Source organism: Medicago sativa, chromosome 5 (assembly GCF_051527215.1).
Source record: "Medicago sativa cultivar Bolivia chromosome 5, Bolivia_mono, whole genome shotgun sequence".
In the NCBI taxonomy this organism is placed as follows: domain Eukaryota; kingdom Viridiplantae; phylum Streptophyta; class Magnoliopsida; order Fabales; family Fabaceae; genus Medicago; species Medicago sativa.
The window spans coordinates 70,609,794-70,627,041 of NC_140753.1; the positions used below are offsets into that span (position 1 = coordinate 70,609,794).

General features: G+C 35.3%; 1 protein-coding gene, 1 long non-coding RNA gene and 1 pseudogene across 5 annotated transcripts; 2 read left to right on the forward strand and 1 right to left on the reverse strand.

Moving 5' to 3' along the window:
* Positions 1–316: 316 nt before the first annotated feature.
* Positions 317–2,016, reverse strand: LOC146924540 (NDR1/HIN1-like protein 13 pseudogene; annotated as a pseudogene). The gene is made up of 2 exons (XR_015010192.1): positions 1,884–2,016; positions 317–1,131 (listed from the first exon to the last, which is right to left on the reverse strand). The product of XR_015010192.1 is annotated as an NDR1/HIN1-like protein 13 pseudogene (transcript).
* A 1,649-nt stretch (positions 2,017–3,665) lies between these two features.
* LOC146924541 (uncharacterized) lies at positions 3,666–5,300 on the forward strand. The gene is made up of 2 exons (XR_015010191.1): positions 3,666–3,738; positions 5,041–5,300. It is a non-coding gene; the product is annotated as an uncharacterized LOC146924541 (long non-coding RNA).
* A 1,224-nt stretch (positions 5,301–6,524) lies between these two features.
* LOC146924542 (elongation factor 1-alpha 1-like) lies at positions 6,525–16,037 on the forward strand. Of its 3 annotated transcripts, none has more exons than XM_085709530.1 (4): positions 6,525–6,618; positions 9,791–10,264; positions 10,349–10,531; positions 15,037–16,037. In XM_085709530.1, the coding sequence occupies exons 2-4, from the start codon at positions 9,803–9,805 to the stop codon at positions 15,715–15,717; spliced, it is 1,326 nt and encodes a 441-aa protein (XP_085565656.1). In that variant the 5' UTR covers positions 6,525–6,618; positions 9,791–9,802; the 3' UTR covers positions 15,718–16,037. The 3 variants fall into 3 exon arrangements, with proteins under 3 accessions (XP_085565656.1, XP_085565658.1, XP_085565657.1); XM_085709532.1 differs by lacking the exon at positions 6,525–6,618 and adding an exon at positions 7,569–7,712; XM_085709531.1 differs by lacking the exon at positions 6,525–6,618 and adding an exon at positions 7,615–7,746.
* Positions 16,038–17,248: the final 1,211 nt, after the last annotated feature.

Sequence of the window (17,248 nt, forward strand, 5' to 3'; positions counted from 1 at the left end):
GATAAAAGACACCTTCACAAAAGGTGTCTTCTATCATAACCTATATATATATTATTAGTAGTGTAAATAAATTTATTCGATTGATTAACATTTGTTTTGGTTACCAGGACTCTATTCCTCTATAAACCAAAGGGTTAATACCGAAAAAAGAAAAATGGTAGTAGATCATATTATGTTGTATGTCCTATAGTGTAAAATCTCATATAATCTCGACATAGAGTAATATTATTCGAAAAACAATGTATTAATCATGTCTCTGTAATAATCTCCCCCAAAAAAAGGAAAAACTATAATAATCTAAAAAAATACCAAATCTCAAAAGAATTTCAGTTTTTTAATTACCAAAGATCCACTCTAAAAGTACAACTCTTAGAAACAATCTTCGCATTGAAAGTTAATTTATCCACCATCAGATCGCAATCAACTTTAACGGTAATCTTCCATGTCTTAACGGACCCCGCTTTTATTTTCACTGGCGCTCTCAATTTAACCATTAACGGCACTTCCCGTTCAGTTTGTGCCTTCACCAACGCTCTTTGATCTTCACTGCTCATTTTAATTTCGTTACCTTTTAACATCGTCTTGAACACCGTTGCATTATTTGACGGTTGATAAAACGATGGCAAAATGCCATTACATAGCCCCATCTCTTTATAGAAGATTTCGGCAGAGCTATCTTTCTCGTAACTGATTCCAATCTTGTCATTAGGGTTATCGGCTTTTACAGTGACGTCAAACTCCGGCGAGATCCCTGTCGTGGACAATGGTGAGGTTATGTTGATTCCTCTAATGGCGATGTTTTCAATGGTGTAGTTTGGTGCTTTTGGACGGAAAACAAGGTAGAAAATGCCGGCGGCAATGCCAAGGAGCATGATGAGGATGAAAATTATTCCGATGAACCAGCAAAGGCAGCAGCAATGACGGTTCCGACGGTGTTTCTTGCGTGTGTATTGTTCGTAACGGCGAGCGTTCTCCGGTGGAGGGACTCGGTGGACTATGTCCTTAGGAATCTTGATGACATAAGTTCCCAGCGGCGGAACAGGCTTATCTAACGGTGGTTTTGGAGCAACAGCGGCGGATTGTGGAGAAACTGGTGGTGAGTCACGGGGGTGAACACGGTCAGCCATTAAGCTGCAAATTCAAATTCAAATGAAATTGTAAAAGAAATAGTATTGCAAATGAAAAAGAGAGAAGATTGAACAAGTGATGGTGGTAGCGTTTGCTTGAGTGTAATATATATTACATGCGTTTTTTAAGGGTATATATGGAATTTCAATATTTATTTATTTATTTTCGTTTTTTTATAGATTTTAAATTTATAAACCTCTGGTCAAAACAAAATTATAAATCTATATAAAAAATTAAAAGGGAAACATTGTGAATAGATGCTGCAATGCACGAAAGAAACATTATAGGTTGTTTGACTCAACATCAGTACTAAAAAAATATATTCGTAGAACATAATATAAAAAAAATTCTAATAAATTTTTTAGGGGAATAAAAATTATCAAATCAAATTTATCATATACTTACTATGAAAATTTGAGGACATGATTTTTTTTTTTGAAAGATTGAGGACATGATTGTATTTGCTTGTTTTGTGCATTTATTTACTATTTGAAATTGAAATGAAACCATATCATGACCATTTACTGAGGAATGAGGATGGAATTTAATTGAAAGGAAAATAATGATTACTAGTGTAAATTATTTTTATGCTTATGCATTTTAAGTTAGCACATGACTTGGTGGTATAAATAATTTTCATTCTAAATAATATATTGAAAATTGTTCGAAAAATCATAGAAAATGTCAAAGAAAGATAGAAATGCATCAAATCAAAACAAGAGCATGAAAATTATAAGGATGAATAAATAACTTACATGAATCAGTGAAAGAAGGACCTAAGACAAAATCTTGAGACCACCCTTTACTGCATCACCTATTTGAGGAGGAGAATAGAGAAGAGAGAGCAATCTATATTTATAAGCAAAATTTGAAACATATGGATAGTGGAATGAGCAATGTTGGTTAGGAGAAGGCAACTTATAATATAAATTAAGAAGCATAATATCTACGAAATAATTAAATTAAGGAGAAAAAGTCTTCTACAGTTCAATGTGTGATAACTTTCAACCTGGCATAATTAGAAAAAACATAGGAAAAAAGTTACTAAAGAGAATTGGTCAAAAATATGAAAGTGTTTTGGATCTGATTACTATCTTTTTCCTTAAGTACAGTCACATGATGCTGATTGCTGATCCATTTGTCAGCGAGTTGGTTGGAACTTTGCCATACACGGTTTTGGATTTGGTACCAAAGCCTGTAATTAATTCATTGATTAATGTATATGTATGTATATAATATATGGAGGGTTTTCTAATCTTGCACTTATAGGTATAAAATATTTAACTAATTTTTTTTAGTTGTAACTAATCTTAACTTGCTAGATGAATTCTTAAAATTGTCCATACACGAGTAGTACTAATTCAAACTCTTTTTTTTTAAGGAATTTAAACTTTTGATGACTTGATCAATTTAATTCTTAAAAAAATTGCAAGATCCAATTAGTCTAAAAGCAATTTCTAAATAAGATTTTTTGAAGTGAGCGAGGATCGTTTTGACTTAATTCTCTTTCAAGGATAATAGGACCAACAATACCACCATTCTACGCACATCAGGATGGTTTCAGTGATGTTTCTAGTGAGTTATTGTTCATAGTGGCGAGTGTTCTCCAAAAGAGGTTCACAATAAATTATGTCACCGAGAATCAAGGGAGTCTTTTTTTTTTTTTTTAAGGAGAATCAAGGGAATCTTGGTTACCTTGAAATTTGTATTTATTTTTCTTTATCATACAGTTAGTTTGTATATCAAACTAAAGGTTTGCACATGTTTGTCAATATGGGAATGATGCTTCTAATTGTATATCAAACTAAAGGTTTACACATAGAAATTGAATAAATGTACCCCCACCATATTTTGTTGTAACACACAACACTATGGATTTCGGCTTTTGTCTTAGATCTTCAATAAAAGTTTTTAGTAAAAGAAAAATTGGTTTTAAAGCTTTTGTGTGTAATTGGGTGGTTGGGTGTGTGTTGTGTGTGATGAAGTATTTAGCGGATCATTTATAATGTTGGTCCACCTTAAAAATTAGTACAATGTTGGCCAATGTGAGCAATAGAGATCGAGTTAAGGGATTTTGTTGTGAATTAGTATTCAAATCTAGATCTAATCTACAAACCTATATCTGATCTGCAAAATGGAAAACTTGTCCCCGTTGGTTCGGAACATGTCGTCTTAATTTTTTATGACCACTATAGGGATTGATTTATAATTCTTCTCTTTATTTCTATCCATAATTCTTTTTATTATTAAAGTTTTTAAATAGTATTTTAGGAAGTATAAAAAAGATTCCAATTCATTTAATGTCATAATTGTGTGTATTTATATTTTTAAAAGTATACAGATAGAGGAAATGAAGAGAATAAAAAATGAAGACAATCTTAAGTGTATTAATCAAGAAACCCCGTGACCGTGAGTCTTTTTTGTTTTTTTTATAGATACATATAGCTTCATTTATGATTTCTTTTAACGGTTTCAAGCATGTAATTTTTTTTACTTATTTATAAATTATAGTTATAACTTCTAGGCATTATTTTGAAATGCGATATAAGGTGATCGATGTAGTTTGTTTCTAGCGAAAGAGGATAGAATGTCACAATGTAGTGAATCAAGGTTTGAATCTCTGATAAATTATAGTTATAACTTCTAGTCATTATTTTGAAATGCGATATAAGGTGATCGATATAGGTTGTTTTTAGCGAAAGGGGATAGAATCTCACAACGTAGTGAATCAAAGTTTGAATCTCTGATGAGATATGTACTTACATTTAGTGGTGTATATGATATCTAAAGTGGAGGGAACTTACGTGAAACAAAAAAAATGATATAGATCACGATGTTCTCGTTCTCCCGCACTTCCGCGTGAAGAAGATCTACCTCTTGTTCGATTTCCTTTCTGACATCGTATGGGTTTGTTTCCTCCCTTGTGGATGTCCTATTTTTCTCACATTTTTTGGGCTTCTTTTTTCTCCCTCCTTTCATCACACAATTGTGCTAGCTTTGGAACCACCGAAACACTAATAACCTTTCAGTCACCAACCCTAAATGTCATTGTCCCCTCTCTGGTGGAACGTCCCCCACCTGACCCATTAACTCAAACTCTCACCCTTATGGTTGTGCCTACACTTGCAATCATGAGCTAAAAGCATCTCCTCCAAAGACATTATGACAACTATGTGTCTTGGTCTCTTGACTATTGCTAATCGAGCTATATGATCTTTGATGGTGTTGTTAGGTTTATCTTGTTTTACTTATTTGTTTGTGCTTTTGTGTTATTTTAACTTGTTTGAAGTTTAGCTTCCATGTATTTGTTGAATAGTCTCATAAGAAGTGAACCTTTTGGAATTATATTTTGAGTAAAGAGCTTATGGTGGCTGCCACCAATCGATTGACTTCAAAATCTTAGTTTTGATTGATCATTTTTTAGAACACTTATAATCAATTTGAGCATACACATGTCAAAGAAATGATATGTATAACTGAATGAGATTAAAGACTGATGATCTCTATTTGTTCTTGACCATTTCCCGTGCGTGAAAGAAATTAATTTATCTGTTAGGATTAAGATTTGTTTTGTTAATGTCTTGTTAGTTTGTGATCTAAAACAACTTTCTTGACCACTTGTTGGTTCATGTGGACATGGAGAAACAAAGTGATTTTTGATGAAGATTTACAACAACCATTAATTATGACTTAACAATCCAAAATTTTACTAGAGGGATAGACTTGTGACCGACAAAACCGCCTCATCGCAATCTTTAAAGAAAGGAGATGATTAACATAGGTTGGAAGAAATCCCCTGAAGGTTGGATAAAACTCAACAATGGTGGTTCTTGTAAAGGAGATTAACATCGCAGTTATACTTGATCTTGATAATCTTTTAATGATTTCTTTTGTTGTTCTCTTATTTTGCAGGCGCGATGTCGACCTTGCAGGAAAAATTGGAGAAACTCAACAAAAATATTGGAGTTAAGTCCACTGGGTTTTGATGATAACAAACGCACATCATAAAAGAAGGAAAAATATGGAGGCACAAAAAGATAAGACGAAGATGAAGAGTTTTAAATTATATAATTTAAATCATTGTAAGTATGGTCTATATCTTTGATTTATCACTTTAAACATCTATATAACGTTAAATGCTCATAAATTCATTTGAACGTAATCACAAATCATTTTCTACGTTAAATAGTGTTCATGTGAAGCAGTCTTTTAAAATGTTGAAAAACTAAGTTTCATATTTTAAAATGTTAAAATGATAAGAGCTTTAATTTTATGTTGACTTATCTTCGGATAATATTGCAAGTCTTTAGGAGTTCACAGTGCTTTCCCTTGTGCCTAGAGTTTGATGTATTAGAACCATAATTTGACTTTGAAGTCGTAATATAATTATATGGTCTTGCACGGTTGAACACGCATTAGAGTATCAAGTTGTTTCATACTCCCTCCGGTCTTAAATATAAGCAAATTTGACTTTTTACATTCATTCAATTAATGATGTATGTGGTCCATAATATGAACCACATACATCATTAATTGAATGAACCTAAAAAGTGAAATTTGCTTATATTTAGGACCGGAGGGAGTATATTGTTATCATAAAAAGTTAAAAGACATTGTCCTAAGAGACATTGTGTAGAGAAAAGCTGAAAGATATAATTATAATGCATGGTTCGACTTGCCTTGGAAGATCATGAGACACACTAACCTGCTCAACAACCGTGGACTACGGATGCGCATGTGCTACTATTGCATGCGGATTTTCAACATTAATCGGTGCTTCTACAAATATGCACTAAAAAAAATTGTAAAGACTAAATAAATGTAAATAGATAGAATATATTTTTTAAACTGAAAAAATAGAATATAGAGAAAATAAAAATTGTAAAACCCTTTCACTTATTTTAGTTTATCTTTTTTTTTTGTGGTGGTTGGATATCCTTATTTTAGTTTATCTTTTTTTTTTTGTGGTGGTTGGAGATCGAATTTTTTGTGGTGGTTGGGGATCGAACCCCGAACTTTGTCCATACCAACTGAGCTAAGCTCACAAGGACATCTTCTATTCTAATTATAAAAATTAGTTTTATTTTAAAATAAAAAACACAACAACAATAGCGGAATTTACACACCTTCGTTGAATTGACGCGAAAATTTAAAAAAATAAGAGGAATGTTAGCAACACACATTTTAACACACTCTCTTTGATTGATTAAAATTCACATGAGTCTCACCAAATTATATGAGACCATATAATATAAATTTGGTGGGACCCATGTAATTTTGAACCGATGAAAAAGAGTGTGTATTGAAATGTGTGTTGCTGGCATTTCTCAAAAAATAAAGGGCGATTCCGTAAACAATATTGCCCTATATATATAATTGTTTGTTCCAATACAACCTCTTATCTCTTCTCTTATATTATAGAAAAACAAAAACGGGTACCCTTTTCTCTACCGTCATCCTCTACCTCTAGGGTTTCAGCGCAACATCAAGGTAAATTTTTCGATTATGTTTGTTTGTTTGTTTTCTGCTTTTTCTATTCAATTATGATGATAAATAATGCTTGGGTCCTGTGTTTTGTGCGTTCTTTGGTGTCAGCGTTTAGGCTGTTAGCGTAAATAATGCTTGTTCCCTCTATTTTGGGTCAGTTTGTTTGTATTTTATGGTTGATTTTGGAACATGTGATAATTGACTGATGCAATTAAATTTTCAAAAGGTATGATTCTGAAAAACTGTTAGTAAGACACAATTGCCCTCATACAATACACGCGCGTGAGGTAGGCTTTGGTCTTCCCCTTCTTAATTACCAAAGACATTTTTCCAGTAAAAAATTATGAGCCACTAACGACAAACAAGGCTGATATTTTTTTTAGGAAAGAAAATGTACTTTATACAACATATAAAAAACTTCAAAATAAATTACCAAGTTCAATGACATAATTCAAATACAAATTATAAATTACCAACTTCAATGATATCTTTCAAATACAAATTCTATTAAAAAAGAAAATTAAATGTTTGAGAACAAACAAAAGAAATTAGTCCAAAAGAGATAGATGGCCTTCATGCTTATATGTCACCAGCAAAGTCCTGCTATAGAAAAAACATCAAATTCCTTCCAAACTCTTAAAAGTGTTTTTCCATGTTGTATTCCCAGTAAATTCCTGCGATAAAAAAAACAGAAACAAGCTATATATAAAGAAGGTGATCATAATTATTGGTCATGTGATCAAACAAGATATAAAGAAGGTGTTGCATACTTTGGATGGCTGGATAGTAAAGATATTAGGAAAAATATGTGTCGTTGTGCATTAATAAGCCACGTGACATTTAACAAAAGTGGTTTGGGATAAATAGTTTGGGCTTTGACCTGATGGTGGGTGTTGACCCGGAAAGAAAGACAAGGAGAAAAGTCACTTGGAAAGAAAGAAAGAAAAAACGGCACAGGACATATGGTATAAAAAGAGGAAAATCACGTTGTGGCAGGACATTCACGTTTTTGTGTGGACATCACGTTTTTAAAAGGAGTGGAATCACGCATTACGACAGGAAGCACAGCAGGAGGCAACAAGAAGAGAAAAACAACCGTAATGAATTTTTGAGGAAAGAGCCACTACTACGGTTCATCATCCTCTCCGTTTTAATTTCTTTTTCTATGTGTTTATTGCTTTGATCATGTGTAGCTGATTTCTCTTGATTAGGTCTGAGATGATGATTCTGATGTAACCCTAATTTAAAATGAAACTCTATTTTTGATGAATATCAATCTAGTTTTATTCATTTCAATTGCTTTTAATGCTTTTTATATACCGATAACATATAAACATGAATTCGTGAGAATGAATGACTACTGATCATAACTTTCAGCTTAGACCTAATTGAATTGTTCAAATACACAGGTTTAGTCTAGCAATGGATAATAGAGATTGATTAGGGCCATTTTAGTTAACCACCGTGAAACTAAAGAAATATTCTTAGGAAATAGGTGCGGTGTACTAATTAGGGAACTCAGAGGATTTGAAAGACCTAATCTCATCTCTCCTTATATTTTCTTAACAATCTTTATTTTCTAGTTATTTACTTTTATTGCAATCAAATCAAATCAACTGCCTATGACACCATTGAACATCTTTTATTTTAACGCTTTTGCCGAGTAGAAATTGAAACAGTCCCTGTGGATACGAACTTATAAATTTTATTACTTCGATTCATTTTTAGTACACTTGCTAAAAGTCTATCAGCAGAATACTGAATATTTTCTTTTAAAGAACATGTAGCAATATTATGTCCTACACCCCTGCATAATCCACAAGTGTTCATGTTATGCGAAAGCTCTTTTCCACCTTTAAGACGTCTCCGTTTGGGACGGCCTTTCGGTTTGGACATTGGAGGACAAAGAACATCACATTGTGAATGAGCTTCAATGTTGCAATCTATTGCTTGTTCCTCAAAGACAAAATTGATTGGTTCATGTGATGCTTGAATTTGCCATCGTGATGACAAATAATTAGAAGGGATTTCCTGGCAATCTTTATGAAGAAAAATACTTAGAATGTGATGGCATATAAATCTCTATAGAGAAGATAAACACATATATTCTCGCATAATACATTGAAGATAAACACAATTTAGCAGAAGATAAACACATGTTGTCACATAATACATTGAAGATAAAAAAATCATATCATAATACATTGAAGAAATTAAATATACAAAGTTTGGTATATAAAAGTACCTGATTGTGGTTTGAGTTTGAGCTAGGTAGAGAAGATAAACACAAGTTTAGCAGCATCCATTTCTAAAATATATTTAGTAGGAGTAGGAGAAGATATTAGACTGAAGGTATATATGTGCTAGAAGGAAAGTGGACTTGGAGGGAAAATCTGCCGAGGGAAAATTTTAAGAAGCCAAATGGTCATTTATGTATTGGAATACTACGAGACTTTGAAATCTGCTGAGGGTAAGTTTGTATTAACGATTTTTAACGAGCATGCCTCTAGAAATTTTAATTGCATCAGTTAATAATCACATGTTCCAAAATAAAGTAAGTGGGGTCATATGTCATTTATTGTTGCTTATCATGTTCCCTCAGGGCACAAGATAACATTAGTCTAACTATAATAATGGATTTTCTGCATGTTGGAGTCATGAGTTTTTTGCTTGATTTGAGATTATATATTGATTCTGCACATGTTACCTTTTATTTGACAGCATTGTGTATTGTTGGGTGTGTTGTTCGATTTCCTTTTGGGATAGTCTTGTAGTGCCTTTGTGCTGGGGTTTGTAATGCTTTTAAAACCAACTTTCTTGTCTAGAGAAGCTTGGCTTTGTTATTAATATATTGGCTGTTAAAAAAAATGCTTGGGTTTATCTGTCTGATTCATTGTTATTAGTGTGATATTCGTTTATGTTTTTGAATCCCTAGTTTTTATTTGTTATCACAAGGTATTTTCCATCGTTCATGTTTTTCAATTATTTTATTTTTATTTGATGAATATAATAATACAACGTAATAGAAAAAGAACTCACTTGGGTTTGGGTTGGATTTGTGGTGTATTGCTTTCATTTATTTGTTGCTGGTATTTTATTGTTGAATGAATGAATACTGAGATTTATTTATTTTACTCATGTCTTCTTGTTATCTGTGTTGAATTGGCATTGGCAGATACGACTAATAATGGGTAACCCAAAGATTCATGTTAACATTGTGGTTATTGGTCATGTTGACTCTGGGAAGTCAACCACTACTGGTCACTTGATCCACAAGCTTGGATATATTGACAACCATGTCATTGAGAGTCTCGAGAAAGAAGCTGCTCTCATGAACAGGCGTTCATTCAAGTATGCTTGGGTGCTTGACAAGCTCATGGCTGAGCGTGAAAGAGGTATCACAATTGACGTTTCTATGCAGAATTTTGAAACACCAAACCGCTGCTACACTATCATTGATGCCCCTGGACATAGGGATTTCATTCATAACATGATTAATGGGTCATCCCACGCTGATTGTGCTCTTCTTATCGTTGATTCTTCTCCTGGTGCTTTTGAAAATGGTTTTTCTAAGGATGGTCAGACCCGTGAACATGCTCTTCTTGCCTCCGCTCTTGGTGTGCCTCGAATGATTTGCTGCATCAACAAGGTATTTCTATTTATATTTTCATCCTCTATTTCATTTTTTTAATTATCCATTTATTTAAGTACTAATTATCATCTATCTTGACAGATGGATGCCACAACACCTACATACTCCATGGATAGGTTTCTAGAAATTAAAAGGATACTTCAGTCCTCTTTGCACCAGGTTGGCTATGACCCAACCAACATTCCATTTGTTCCCATCTCTGGTTTTGAGGGAGATAACTTGGTTCAGCCATCTACTAACCTTGGCTGGTACAACGGTCCCACCCTTATGACGCAGTACGGAAGCGTAGGGTTAGCAAACGCTAAACCTAGATAGAAAAGAACAAGTTTGCAAGCGACAAACTTGTGAAAATAGGGTTGCAAGCGACAAACCTATCAAAATAAGGGTTCCGGAATCCACCAGAATTGAGAGAAAATCTCTAATAATTTTATTGAATCAAAAGTGTGCCTCTTAGGCTGCATAAGTTCTGCTTATATAGGGAAAGAAATAACAAACCCGTGGGCCAAAATAAAACAAAACGAAATAATAATAGAAAGTTCTAGAAAATTACTAAGATTTGGCTAAATAATAAATACTACTAAATTACTAATAAAACCCTCCTACATCAGTCTCCTCCACCTCTGAAGAACTCGACCCCGAGTTCTCATTTTGATAAAGAGCTTCTCATGCATGTTGACTCCTCCAATGAACAAGAGATCATCCTCCAGGATCCCATTGCTTCAACCGGTAGGACCTAGCTGGTATAAACATAATCACATGACCTCCGGGATCCCATTGCTCAAAGTAAACAGTGAACACAATCATTTTTATTAGTAGCCAAAATAAGAATAAACAAAAAGGCTCGACCCAAGTTCCATTCCAGAAATAGCTTTTGTGAAATTGAAAGTCCTTAACGTTGCTAAGGTTCAAACAGTCATACTTTGGAAGAATGATATCCTCATTGTGATTTAAATCTTGAACAGCTCGGGATAGACTAGTGACAACATCACCAAGGCCTCCAACCTTTGCAATTGGGGCCATTTCAACAGCAGTATGAATGATATGCAGAGGAGGTTCCTTCACAATGCTTCCAAAAACAGATATGTGATAATCCATTCCAAATTTGTTATAAAAAACTCCACCATTTTCACTCTCAGAGAATACAAAGTCCATCATGTATGCATCCAGTGGAACTTTAACGGATGTTTTGACGAGTGTGCCGTTCTTTTGAATGAAACCAGCCAACTCTTGGAAATAACTCTGTAACTGCCAACTTGAGCGCAAAAATTCTGCACTAGCGCATAACAAGTTATTTGGAGGATCCTCTAAAAGACTAGTGTCTTTACTATTCACAACCAGTTGGTATATTGCTTTGATTTCAGTTGAAACCATCTCATGAACAAAGTTCTCCTCAGGCAGTTGCGGGTTTTCAATTTGTGTACTATCCATACCCAAGGAACATTCATGAAAAACATAGACACTTGTGGGACCACCTCCTTCTATTAATTCTGCATCCTCCCTGTCATATTCATGCTCATCTTTTCCCATCACTTCAAGTTTAAACCTCATATGCTTCCACTGTTGCCTAGGGGGGGAAAGTTCATCGTAACAAATATAACACTCCTTTGGTCTCTCGCTAACAGCCTCAGGTTTCTCCACTCTCTCACTTCCAGCCAAATCCACAAGATAGAGACAGCCATTCAGAATTGAATTAGATGCCAAGCCCATTCCTCTGACGTGAACTGTCAACACACCAAGAGAACGGCTGCTTCGCTCATTTAGAGCAGTAGCACCAACAACACGATTCCTCTGACCAATTTTCATTAAATCAAGAACATCTTGAGTACAACTAACCGGAACCAAACATGCCTCATGTACATTTAAACCATTCAATTGAGAGTTGTTTCGTATTTCTAATCTTCCGTTAGAGCCATCACTGACTAGTGAATCATCATCCAAATTAACCGCTGTCAAATCGTCAAAATTATTCATTTGAAATATCGCTTTTGTCCGTTGGAGATACTGATATGGCGGTTTTGGCGGTGGCTTCGGTGTTTGAGTGTATAGTCGAGCATCAGAAAAATTCCACCACTCAAAAGCTGCCCACGGCGGAGCCATTGTACACTCACCTAATTGTTTCTTTCCCTCTTGAAGAACATTGCAAAATTCCAATGGCAGTTGATTGATTATATGTCTCATCCCCAACAAATTGCGAAGTAGTTGTAAATACTTCCCACTACTAGAACTGAGATGAAGTGAACACCTTGAAACATAATTCTTCACATCCAAGTTTGATTTTTTAATCCAGGTTTTGGTACCATTTTGATCATAAACAAACTCACAGAGGATATTGGCGATAAAATCATGGGCATTGCCTAATTCATCAGACATGAAGCTCAAATTTGAAAAGGAATTTTCATCCTGGCAAATAAGCCACTTAATGAAAGATGATTTTGTAGAATGGATGAACCCATTCCAGCATGAAGTCGACAACAGTAACCGTTCAACAAGATACACAAAGCAATCGGGAGTTAGATAGTCAACTTCCTTTATCCAATTCATGCTGCCAGTATATGACGCTGCAATCTTGGTCATAGTCTCGTCGTATTCCATCACTGTTGTAAAACTAACACTTCTGTTGTGCAGAAAAAGATGCGGGCCAGGGTCGAAAACATGAATGGAGGACGGTGGTGGTCTTTGCAGAATTATGAAATCAGAATCATTGTTATAACCCCATTCCATAATATGAGTTTCGGCCATGGCATTTGTGACCGATACATAAGCGGAGACGGCAGTAACTTGTGGAGATGTTAAGTCGTAAACCATTTGCATCTTCTCTGGCTTACGGATGGGCACCAGTGACGGGTTTCTCCGGTCACCAACAACTGTAGAGCTAGGATCGGCAACCGAATGTTCAAGGAAGGAAGTTGCTTCTGTTGATAACCCTTTCATTTTCATCGACATACTTTCGTCATGTGATTGCTCTTTCGATTGCGTAGAATTATCTTTTTGAGGCGGCGAGTCGGAGAACTCGGCCTTAAGATGGAGGGTACTTTTGTTCTCAGTTTGAACTTTGACCGCATCCACTCTTTGAGATTGAACTGAAGCTTCAATACCATGAAGGGATTGCTGAGAAAGTGTAGTTGGATTTATATTTCTACCAGAACCTTGATAAAAAGAGGGGCCCGAATCTGCTAAAGGCTTGAAAGCGAAAGAAGATGCAAAAATATCATTAAAGCCATTATGTTTAGATTTTTCTTGAACATCTAATGATAATCTTGTGTTGCAGATGTTGCTGTTTGAAACAAATGGAAACTTTCCTGTTGTTGGAGATTGGGCGAAAGTGGATATTTGATCTTGCTTTGCAGCGGCGAGAAGTTCTTCACTCAAACCAATGACATCAGGTGGTTTCGGTGGCAGTGCAATCAGGTGATTAGATGAGAATGGTTTAAATTTTACCTCACTTAAGCATTGCAGATTGGAGGGAGAGGTCTGATTTTGAAAACATGAACTCAACGCAACTAGAAACCCGCCAGGATCGTAACATCGGAGACTATCGAAGCTTAAAAGCACTGATTGCGCGATTCCGCCGATTGTGTTATGTGAGAGGGATTGGAACTTTACCTCACCAAAGCGTTGCAGATCGTATGACGAGAATGCTTTAGTTGGAATTTGTTTGTTCAATAGTGTGGGTTTCACTATCTCCATGTTGATTTCTGAAATTGGATATGCATCGATGGTGTCTGCACTTTGTGATTTTTTTGTTTTGTCGTCACAAAACATCAGAGGGTTGAAGGAAAAAGAAGATGAATTTGTGAGGGAAGGTGATTTAGAACATGGATTCAAAGGATAAAGCGATGAAATTAGTTCTTTGGGGTTCTCCTGGTTTGTGATTATGGATGTTGGATCTATGATCCGTGATTTACAAATGGGAGATTGACTTGACTCTCTAGGAATTCCTTGAACTTCTTTGTGTTTTTCAACTTGTGGTGCTTCAATGTTTGCTGAAAGACCTCCGTGTTGCCAGAGATTATCACCTTCTGGTTTGACTTCATCCTCGTCAAGTTTAGCCTTTAATGCTTTCTGATCCTTTTCAATAGATTTAGCTGAATTGGCATGTTCTCGTAAATTCTGCAGCTTCTTCCAGTGATTCGACATTATCTCTTCGAAATTAGTTTTCTCCACCTTTGAAAAATTCGAATCCTCAATAATTTGATTGTTTCTACCACGAACCCTAATTGGTCCACATCTCCTGTTCTGATTGTTTTTGTCGTTGTAGTTGCGGTTGTTGTTGTTGATATTACCGATCTTAGCTGTTAATGCCACCATCTGATTTAACAGTGCTTTGGCGGCCGTATGTAAAATGTCGAATTCTGCCCTCGTCACCGGTTGATCTCCCATGGCTGATCACGTTAGAAAAAGAACAGGAGAAACCTGCTCTGATGCCAACTGACGCAGTACGGAAGCGTAGGGTTAGCAAACGCTAAACCTAGATAGAAAAGAACAAGTTTGCAAGCGACAAACTTGTGAAAATAGGGTTGCAAGCGACAAACCTATCAAAATAAGGGTTCCGGAATCCACCAGAATTGAGAGAAAATCTCTAATAATTTTATTGAATCAAAAGTGTGCCTCTTAGGCTGCATAAGTTCTGCTTATATAGGGAAAGAAATAACAAACCCGTGGGCCAAAATAAAACAAAACGAAATAATAATAGAAAGTTCTAGAAAATTACTAAGATTTGGCTAAATAATAAATACTACTAAATTACTAATAAAACCCTCCTACATCACCTTATTGAAGCTCTTGACCATTTGAAACTGCCTGTGTCTATGAGGGAAATTCACAAGCCTCTCAGGATACCAATTCATGGTTTCTACAAGGTTGGAGGAATCGGAAATGTGCCTGTGGGACGTATTGTGACTGGTTACTTGACACCTGGGATGGTGGTGAATTTTGCCCCAACTGGGATGCAACGCAAGGTGAAGCCTGTGAAGATTGACGGTGAAGTTCCTCTCTCTGTTGCCTTTCCTGGTGACTTTGTGGGATTAGATGTCGAGGATGTTGCTGCTGAGGATCTCCAGCCAGGCTATGTTGCCTCAAACTCCAACAATGACCCAGCCATGGGGGCCGCTAACTTTACATCTTATGTTATCATTACAAAGGACCCTGGCATGATTCAAACTGGCTATACACCTGTTCTTGACTGCCACGCCTCCCACGTTGCTGTCGAATTTGCTGAGCTTATTTCCAAGCATGATAGGTTTTCTGGTAAGGAAATTGCAAAGATGCCCGAATTCTTGATGAATGGTGATGCTGCTGTTGTTAAGATGATTCCCGCCAAGCCTATGGTGGTAGAGGCTTTCTCTCAATATCCTCCACTCGGCCGTTTTGTTGCCAGAGACATGCGTCAAACTGTGGCTTTTGGAGTCATAACGTCTGTGACCAAGTTAACCAGCATTGAGAGAAGATGATCAATCTATCTAGGGAAGTCTATTGTCGTTATTACCATAAATGGTATTTGATCCGCAGTATGTCTATATAGCGTCTAGTATCTGCACTGTTGTCTTGCAGCTTTCGTTCCTAGAACTGGCTTCTAGATCGACAGTGGCAGGGCCGTTTCTTTTCGGTTTTTATGCTATGATTAGTGTGTGATAGGATCTAATTTAGTACTTGGTGATACTCATCACATATCAGTTTGTCTAGTGTGAATACTTGGATTGGATTTTGTAGGCAGCAAGTTTTCGAACCTGCTGATTTTGTTTTGAATGTCAACTCTTTCCATTTTTTTTTCTTCTTTTGCTGGGTTAGGCAATATAAGTGGCCAAGATGACAGGAGCATTTTTGAATGCCACTTGCAGAATGCTCTGATTATTTAATTATTCTTGTCTAAAATTTAAATTTACATCAACTAAGTAGGAAACCCAAAATTTACAGCTGTTATCTTTACAAACTGCCCTTGTTTGTAAATATTTTTTATTTTGAAATATGATGAAAATCTTAAAAGTCTTTTGACTTGCAATTCATTTGCATGACGAAAAATATATGACAGCTTTAATGTTCTTTCCATATTGAAATTCAATCTCGTCATTGTAAAACTTGAAAACGTTCAGAAAACATATGTATCCTTACCTACTACTATATCTTAAGAGTTTATATATCTTTCAATGAAGCTTCATTGCCATATTCTTTCACCAATCTTGTATTCTTTCACCAATCTTGTATAATACTTACCTTGTATAATACTTACTAATGTGAGAAGTGGCACTAAAATATACCTACTTGCGTGTAATATCCCGATTTTGTACAGCTCAGAATCATAACTTTTTTTAAGACTCAGAATCTACCTACTTAACTGTCATCTTCCTCACCTACAATCACAACTCTACCTCTAGACCTCGACCAAAGTATCCACAACCACATTTTGATCAACCCACCAGACCTCCCATTGATCTAAAGTATGATACAAGCATATACTTCTTTAGATTGTCATTGAATTATTGGAGAGCAAAGAGAAATGGGGAAAGGACATTATAATTGAGTCTTAGGAGTGCTAAAAATGTTCGCAAAATACATTCGGGGCAATGACAGGATTTTGACATTTTCTATTATAAACGTGTGGAAACAAAATCTCTGTTAATTTAACAGCTGCCTACAATCTGAAAGTATATGCATTAGGTTAAATCAGACATAAAAAATGAGATTTGTCAATATATTTAACCTTCATTAGAACACATACAAACTCAGCTATCCATGGCCAATCCAACAACCACAATGCTATCGGACTTTACATATATATGCTATCGTGGTAGTGAGAAAATACGACAAGTATATTCGTGTTTTATAAATATTCTAATTCTTCTTTGAAAGATATACAAAATATTAAACTTAATTGATTGATTGATTGATTTTTTTTTGTGGTGTAAACTTTACTAATTAATTAGTGACAAACTATTTATCCCATGTATTAAGTGACTCATTTCTTGAAAATAACGTGAAAACGTT